At 38.5% G+C, this 9,105-nt stretch overlaps 1 protein-coding gene across 1 annotated transcript; it reads right to left on the bottom strand.

Annotated features, from left to right (window-relative positions):
• Positions 1–931: 931 nt before the first annotated feature.
• LOC145957288 (uncharacterized) lies at positions 932–6,664 on the bottom strand. Its single transcript, XM_083073513.1, has 7 exons — positions 6,559–6,664; positions 3,805–5,264; positions 3,312–3,524; positions 2,326–2,903; positions 1,602–1,713; positions 999–1,277; positions 932–952 (listed from the first exon to the last, which is right to left on the bottom strand). Exons 1-7 carry the CDS (start codon positions 6,662–6,664, stop codon positions 932–934), a joined length of 2,769 nt encoding a protein of 922 aa, XP_082929639.1.
• Positions 6,665–9,105: the final 2,441 nt, after the last annotated feature.

Genomic DNA, 9,105 nt, shown 5'->3' with positions numbered 1-9,105 from the left:
AGAAGTAGGATTACACTTGAAATTTTGAGTCACAAATTTTTTTTTAGAAGATTTTTGATATGATTCCTAATTGCACCAGAGTTGAAAAAGGATCTTTTGGGTTCAAAATCTTAGACTTAATTTCTGGAATGTAGGGAAGGATCTTTTGGGTTAAAATCTTGGACTTAATTTCTGGAATGTAGGTAAGGAAATTAGATGCAAGAAATGGAGGGAAGGAAACGGTAAAGGAATGGAGGAAGAATCACTCTTCCAAGGAAGGCTTCACACAAAGAATTGTGGATGATCCTTTGATATGCCCAAATTCTTGAATCACTCAAGAACAATTGGAGAATCACTCTCAGTTAATAAAACTCAAATTCTGATCTGTTCTTATTCATCCCAATGGGCAGCTTATATAGCTTACAACCAAGACCTTTCACTTACATTAGTGGGCAATTAATGAACTCCATTAGTGGGCAATTAATGAACTCCACTAAGCCTAACAATTATGACCACTAATGCAAAACAAACACATGCTAAATTCGTGCACCCTTTGGTATGCCTCATGGCTGATTCATCCCAAAGGTTTTGGACCTTATTTAACTAAAAACAACTTGCCTAATAACTAGCCCAATAAGTGGTGCAGCCCAAACAAGAGTTGGCAGCCACTTTAACAAGAGTTTTAGGCCTTTATTTACTAATTACAAGTACTAAAAAAAACACCCACTACGAAAATGGCGTAATTAGGCTTCATAATCCTTGATACAATTCACCATCTTGGCCTTGTCTTCATCATTGGGCATTTCTTCAAGAATAAGGGCCGCAACTTGTTGCAAAGCATCCTTGGCCCTTTTAGTCCTTGCCCTAGTCATTGGTCCTCCAAGTCCTTTGAGTGCTCCTAAATCCTTGCCCATGTCCTCATCATTCCCTCCCTCTTGAGAAGAATTTGTCCTCAAATCAAAGTCTCCATCATCTACATCAAAGAGAGATAAATCAGAAACATTGAAAGTGGAACTAACATTGTACTCACCGGGCAATTCAATCTTGTAAGCATTGTCATTTATTCTTTCTAGTACTTGAAATGGACCATCCCCTCTTGGCAAAAGCTTTGATTTCCTTTGTTCCGGAAATCTTTCCTTCCTCATGTGTACCCAAACCCAATCACCAGGTTGGAACACAACTTTCTTTCGCCCTTTGTTAGCATGTTTCGCGTAGCTCTCATTTTTCTTCTCAATTTGAGCCTTCACACGTTCGTGTAACTTCTTCACATAGTCCGCTTTGGCCTGCCCTTCTTTATGCTTAAAAACAGAAATGTTAGGCATAGGCAATAAATCAAGAGGAGTCAAAGGGTTAAAACCATACACAACCTCAAAAGGTGAACAATTTGTTGTGCTATGGACAGCCCTATTATATGCAAATTCAACATGAGGCAAACTTGCTTCCCAGGACTTAATATTCTTTTTTAAAACAGTCCTAAGCAAGGTCCCCAAAGTTCTATTGACTACCTCAGTTTGTCCATCGGTTTGTGGGTGACAAGTTGTTGAAAATAATAATTTAGTACCTAACTTGCCCCACAAAGTCCTCCAAAAATGACTAAGGAATTTAGCATCCCTATCACTTACAATACTCCTTGGCACACCATGAAGCCTCACAACTTCTTTGAAAAACAAATCAGCCACATGACACGCATCATCTACCTTTTTGCAAGGTATGAAATGTGCCATTTTTGAAAACCTGTCAACAACCACAAAAATAGAATCTTTGCCATTCTTTGTTCTAGGCAGTCCCAAAACAAAGTCCATAGATATGTCAATCCAAGGATATTCAGGAGTAGGCAAAGGAGTATACAATCCATGTGGCAATGATTTAGATTTAGCCATTTTGCACACAACACAATGTTCACAAAATTTTTGCACATCACGTTTCATATGAGGCCAAAAGAAATGTTCTTGTAAAATTTCCAAAGTCTTTTTAATCCCAAAGTGCCCCATCAAACCACCACCATGTGATTCACTAACAAGCAATTCTCTAATGGAACATGTAGGCACACACAATTTGTTTTCTTTAAATAAAAACCCATTGTGCTTAAAATACCCATATTGAGATAGTTTCTCACATGCAGCATATATTTCACCAAAAGTTTCATCAGAAGCATACATTTCTTTCAAAGATTCAAATCCAAGCAATTTAGTTTCAAGAGTGGAAAGCAATATATGTCTCCTTGATAAAGCATCAGCCACAATGTTCCCTTTTCCCCTTTTATGTTTTATGACATAGGGAAATTGTTCCAAAAACTCCACCCACTTGGCATGCCTCTTGTTAAGCTTGCCTTGTCCCTTCAAATACCTTAGGGACTCATGGTCACTATGTATTACAAACTCTTTGGGAAAAAGGTAGTGTTGCCATGTTTTCAAAGCTCTTACCAAGGCATACAATTCCTTATCATAAGTGGAAAAATTAAGGGCAGCTCCACTTAACTTCTCACTAAAATAAGCAATTGGATGGCCTTCTTGTAACAACACAGCCCCAATCCCAACATTGGAAGCATCACATTCAATTTCAAAAGATTTAGCAAAGTTTGGTAAGGCAAGAATGGGAGCATTGGTTAGCCTTTGCTTAAGAGCAACAAAGGCTTCCTCTTGTTTCCCTCCCCACTTAAAAACCACATGTTTCTTTACTACTTCATTAAGAGGTGCTGCCAAGGTGCTAAAGTCCTTAACAAACCTCCTATAAAAACTTGCCAAACCATGGAAACTTCTCACTTCACTCACGGATTTAGGTGTGGGCCATTCTTGGATGGCCTTAACCTTTTCCTCGTCTACTTGTACTCCTTTAGAACTTACAACAAAACCAAGGAATACAACATGATCAGTACAAAACACACATTTTTCAAGATTGGCAAACAATTGTTCTTCCTTAAGCACCTTCAAAACAGATTTCAAATGTTCCACATGCAATTCAAGAGAAGTGCTATAGACAAGAATATCATCAAAATATACCACAACAAATTTGCCAATAAATTCCCTCAAAACATGGTTCATCAATCTCATAAAAGTACTTGGTGCATTAGTTAAGCCAAAAGGCATAACCAACCACTCATACAAACCATATTTTGTTTTAAAAGCAGTTTTCCATTCATCACCCTCTCTAATTCTAATTTGATTATATCCACTTTTCAAATCAATTTTAGAGAAAATACTTGCACCATGCAATTCATCAAGCAAATCATCAAGTCTAGGAATTGGGTGCCTATATTTTATGGTGATGTTATTTAGAGCCCTACAATCAGAACACATTCTCCATGTCCCATCTTTTTTAGGGACCAAAATTACCGGAACAGCACAAGGACTCATGCTATCTCTTACCCATCCTTTGGTCATGAGTTCATCCACTTGCTTTTGAATTTCTTGCGTTTCTTGTGGATTGCTCCTATAAGCTGGCCTATTGGGTAAGGAAGCTCCTGGAATGAGATCAATTTGGTGTTCAATTCCCCTCAAAGGTGGTAATCCACTTGGTACACTCGATGGAAAAACGTCATGAAATTCCTGCAAAAGAGATTTAACACTAGAATGTATTTCCAATTCATCAAAAGTGTTAGTGTTTAAAATCTGATTTTTGCAATACATTAGATAAAGGGGCTGTTTAGCAAGGAACAACCTCTTCACTCACCCTTTGTTGCCAAAAGACTCTCTTTTCTCTCAAGTGTTTCGCTCCTTTTCTTTCCACTTTTTTTTTCTCAAGTTTTTGTTCACTCTTTTTCTCAAGATCACTTTCTTTTCTCTCCAAAGAAATCTTTTCTCTCATCCTCATTTGATCCTCACACACCTCTTTAGGACTCAAAGGCTTGAGGACAATCTTTTTATTTTGGTGCACAAAAGAGATCTTATTGGAATAGCCATCATGGACGGCTTTAGTGTCAAATTGCCAAGGCCTTCCCAAAAGTATGTGGCTGGCCTCCATTGGAACTACATCACATAGCACCTTATCTTTGTATTTTCCAATGGAAATATCCACTTCTACTTGCTGCCTCACTTGCACCTCTCCATCCTCACTAAGCCACTGAAGTTTATATGGCCTAGGATGTGGTTTAGTGTCTAAATTTAGCTTTGACACTAATCTAGCACTAGCCACATTAGCGCAACTCCCTCCATCAATAATCACCATGCAAACCTTTCCATTGATGGAACATCTTGTGTGGAAAATATTCTCCCTTTGGCTTCTTTCTAAAGGACTCATTTGACTACCCATCATTCTCCTAATCATCAATAAATCTCCCTCAAGGGCCTCCTCTTCCTCCTCAATGTCACCTTCTTCTTCCTCACTAACATCAGATTGGCTAGTGTAATCTCCATTCTCCTTGAGAACCATGGTCCTTTTGGTAGGACACTCATAGGCATAATGACCCATGCCTTGACACTTAAAGCATTTTATGTCTTTACTCTTCTTTTGAGGCTGTTCTAAGGACTTAGAGGATGATTTTCCATGAGAAGTAGATGCTAGATTGCTTGGAGTGGCAGCCACCTCCTTCTTATTTTTGTCCTTCCAACTATAGGAATTATAATTAGAAGAACTCTTCTTGGTCACACTTTTTCTTTTGAGTTGTTGTTCCACTTGAATGGATTTGTGCAGCAAGTCTTCTATCTCAACAAATTCCTGCAATTCAACAACATCACGAATATCGTTATTCAAGCCATTAATAAAACGAGCCATGGTTAGTTCTGGATCTTCTTCAATATTGGCTTGCATTATGAGCAAGTCCAATTCCTTGTAATACTCTTCAACTCCTTTGGTGCCTTGTGACAATTTTTGAAGTTTAAATTTCACATCTCTAGCATAGCTAGCCGGCACATAACGTTTCCTCATGAGCCTTTTCATTTCAGCCCATGTTTCCACCAAAGGCTCTTCATTTCTCAACCTTTCTCTTTTCAACTTATTCCACCACACAAGTGCATAGTCCGAGAACTCCGCTGCTGCAAGTTTCACCTTTTGCTCTTCATCATAATTGTTACAAGTGAAAATATGTTCTATTTTGAGTTCCCATTCCACATAGGCTTCCGGATCACTCTTCCCCTTAAATGGAGGAACATTAAGTTTAACACCTTCAATTCTGTTTTGCCTAGGAGCACCACCATTTCTTCCTCTCCTTTCTTCTTCATGATGATCACGATTCTCTAATCGCTCAATTCTTCCATACAACTCTTCATTGTTTTCTCTCAATAATCTTTGCATTTGAGCATTAATAGCGTCGAACAAGAGTCTTTGTGTTCCATCCAAATGATTTCCATCTGCCATACTTCAAAAACAAGAGTAATAACAAACACAAAGAAAATAGGACCTCACCACTCTTCTCACTTGTTTACACTCGTAAAATGAACACTCGTGTATGTCACTCTTAATGGCTTTTTTTTTTATTATTATTTTTTTAAAGCAATTCAAAAAAAGTAGACAACACAAAGAACAAACCACAATTTTTTGTGTTAAAAGCAAGGTTTAGGGTAGGCTTAAAAAGGAATACAAAACAGCCACCAAAAATTCAAAAAAAAACAAGGAAATTTAGGAATCAAAAACTGGAATTTAGATAAGTTAGTAACAACCTTCAACCAAACCAAAATATTACCTTAAAGATTGAGTTTCAAGTGTTCTAAACGCATGAACCATTCAGCCACAATTCTTTCTTCTTTTTTTTTTTTTTTTATTATGCACGAATTTTATTTTATTTAATATTTTTTAACACTATTAAGGCCTAATTTTTGCAAAGGTTCAGCAAATAAAGAAAGAACACTAAGGTAATATCAATGGTAATGAGAAATAACAAGGAAGGATGTTACCCAAAGAAATTCCAGCAAATGATGTGGATGAACCCAAAAAACCGGAGCTCTTGATACCAAATGATATGATTCCTAATTGCACCAGAGTTGAAAAAGGATCTTTTGGGTTCAAAATCTTAGACTTAATTTCTGGAATGTAGGGAAGGATCTTTTGGGTTAAAATCTTGGACTTAATTTCTGGAATGTAGGTAAGGAAATTAGATGCAAGAAATGGAGGGAAGGAAACGGTAAAGGAATGGAGGAAGAATCACTCTTCCAAGGAAGGCTTCACACAAAGAATTGTGGATGATCCTTTGATATGCCCAAATTCTTGAATCACTCAAGAACAATTGGAGAATCACTCTCAGTTAATAAAACTCAAATTCTGATATGTTCTTATTCATCCCAATGGGCAGCTTATATAGCTTACAACCAAGACCTTTCACTTACATTAGTGGGCAATTAATGAACTCCATTAGTGGGCAATTAATGAACTCCACTAAGCCTAACAATTATGACCACTAATGCAAAACAAACACATGCTAAATTCGTGCACCCTTTGGTATGCCTCATGGCTGATTCATCCCAAAGGTTTTGGACCTTATTTAACTAAAAACAACTTGCCTAATAACTAGCCCAATAAGTGGTGCAGCCCAAACAAGAGTTGGCAGCCACTTTAACAAGAGTTTTAGGCCTTTATTTACTAATTACAAGTACTAAAAAAAACACCCACTACGAAAATGGCGTAATTAGGCTTCATAATCCTTGATACAATTCACCATCTTGGCCTTGTCTTCATCATTGGGCATTTCTTCAAGAATAAGGGCCGCAACTTGTTGCAAAGCATCCTTGGCCCTTTTAGTCCTTGCCCTAGTCATTGGTCCTCCAAGTCCTTTGAGTGCTCCTAAATCCTTGCCCATGTCCTCATCAATTTTCAATGGAAATGTGATTTGAAAACTTAAGACACAATGGAAACCTAACTCTAAAGAAACTTACTAGAACTAATAGCAAGTTATGAACACAATAAGGTAAAAGAAAAAGCACATATAGGAGGCAAGAACAATAAGCAAACCGAGAGCAACAAATTGATGAACAAGACACAAAGAAATTTAGGTCAACATGCTATTCAAGGAATTTTAAGACATATAAAGACTACACAAACACACTAAGACAAAACATGGATTAAAAACCAAAATCTAAATGCAATGCATGCAGTCCAATCACGGACACATATTAGGAATGGAGAGACTCAAAATTAAAATCAAAAACAAGCACAAGCTAATAGGTCCTAAACAAGTTGATTGAGGAAGAAATTCAAGAACAATCAACCAATGGATCTATGAACACAAGAACATCAACAATATAGATCCGAAAATGAAACTCTATTAAGACAAACAAGAACAGCAAAGAAAACACAAGACACGGACACAAAAGTTTGAAGAACTTATCTCCTTGAAGAAACCTTGCTCTTGATACCAAAATTGATAGAATGAGTAGGATAAGTGAAGAACTAGCTCCTCCTAAGCTCCTCCTAGGCACGGATCCTCTTCAATGGAGATGGAACTAAGATGTTGAACTCCTTGGACGAAGCTCTCCAGCTGAAGACAAGGTCAAGACCTTGAAGGAAGTATCCAAGCTCAAGCCTCAAGGGATTGCACACTTCAAAGTGTAGGAAACTAGGGTTTTCCTAAGAAACTATGAAGGCACTCTCTATAGCTCTCTCTTGGGAATTCAGTGACTTAAGAATTGGCTGAAGCAAATTCAGTTTATCATATATTCAAAAGTGTTTACAAAAGGTGGGAAAAGATACACTTATAGGAAGCAATTAGGTTAACTTTGGGCGGCAATTTCAAATCAACCAAATTGGCGCCTAGTTTGAATTTCAAGTTTGAATTTGAAATTCAAACTTTGGCTTCCAACGTGACTAATTCAGATGCTACCCTCATTTAGGAGTCATTTAGAAGTGATTTAGGTTGCATTTGAAGCTCACATGGCCAGAACCACTCCATGCCATCCATGTGACTCAAATTCATCTCAAATTGCTTCTAAATGATGCATAAATGAAGCCTAATTTTCCTATTAATGTATTCTTCATATAACCCTAATCTAATGACCGAAATACATTGGTCTAATGAATACAATGAATAGGAAAAAATATAAGAAGAAGAATGAGCCCAATATTGGGTATCAAAAGCCCAAAGCTCAAGAAGCCCAAAATTAAGCCCAAGACACCTAAACCCTAATCTATGGTCAAAATACAAGACCAATAACAAAGTAAATTCCTATACTAAGAAAATACAATTAAACATGGTGTTTAATCAATTAAAGCCCAAGTGAGAAGCACCCTAGGCCCACCAAGCCCATTGGGCCCACTAAGCTCTGAAGCAGTCAAATCTTCAAGTAACCTCCTGGCCATTGCTCTAGTGGTTGGGCCTTTAGCCCATGCTCTTCCATCAAATATAGGGCCATATTCACGTCGGGTATGCGGGGTGCGACGTAAATTTACGTCGGACCAGGGGGAGTCCGACGTAAATTTACGTCGAATAGTGAGAGAGCCGACGTTAATGAGCTAATTTACGTCGGACCCCTCTTTTTCCGACGTAAATTAGTTCCCGTTATTTACCATTTTGCCACCGCGTTTTTATAACGTGGGTGGTTCCTTGTTCCGACGTGATTTAGGTGACGTAAAATCGTCTTTTTGCACTAGTGAGTTATTGTTGCTTGTGGCTTATCAAATGCTGCACACTTGAATGCATACTTATTGTACTGTCCGTACCGTGAAGCCGAGCTCCGAGCTCGGCATCACTGCACAAAACGAGGTCAGGCACGCGCTACGCGACGTCAGCTCGACATTTAAGCAGATCGTAACCAATCTCGAGCGATCTCGCTTCAGACGGGATCCATCATTTAATCCTATCATATCTTATCTCAGGCCCAAGGCCCAAAACAACCCTAATTCACACTAAGGTACGTGCATTACATATACGAGATTCATACTCCCACAAACAATAACTTTAGCATCGGAGTCTCTTTTGCAGGTACCACCCCCATCTTGGAGCATCAAGCGTACCAGCGAAGGAGGCTCACCGATCTTACCTGGCGGATCAGCTCTACAGTAAATTTCCGGTAATAACATTTGGCGCCCACCGTGGGGCCGATCAAGACAGCTCTTATCGACCACCTGTATGGTTTTCACCAGAAGCCATAGTAGACGTGCAACAGACAACGCAGATCACTCAATTACCATGGATAGCGACGCTACAATCTTGAGGAGGCTGGTCGACCAAGTCGAGCAGATACGGCAAGAGCACGATACCGA

Source organism: Cajanus cajan, chromosome 4, assembly GCF_000230855.2.
Source record: "Cajanus cajan strain Asha chromosome 4, NIPB_CcT2T_4, whole genome shotgun sequence".
Taxonomy (NCBI): domain Eukaryota; kingdom Viridiplantae; phylum Streptophyta; class Magnoliopsida; order Fabales; family Fabaceae; genus Cajanus; species Cajanus cajan.
The sequence above is the reverse complement of the archived record's forward strand: the minus strand, read 5'-3'. Positions and strand labels throughout refer to the sequence as shown.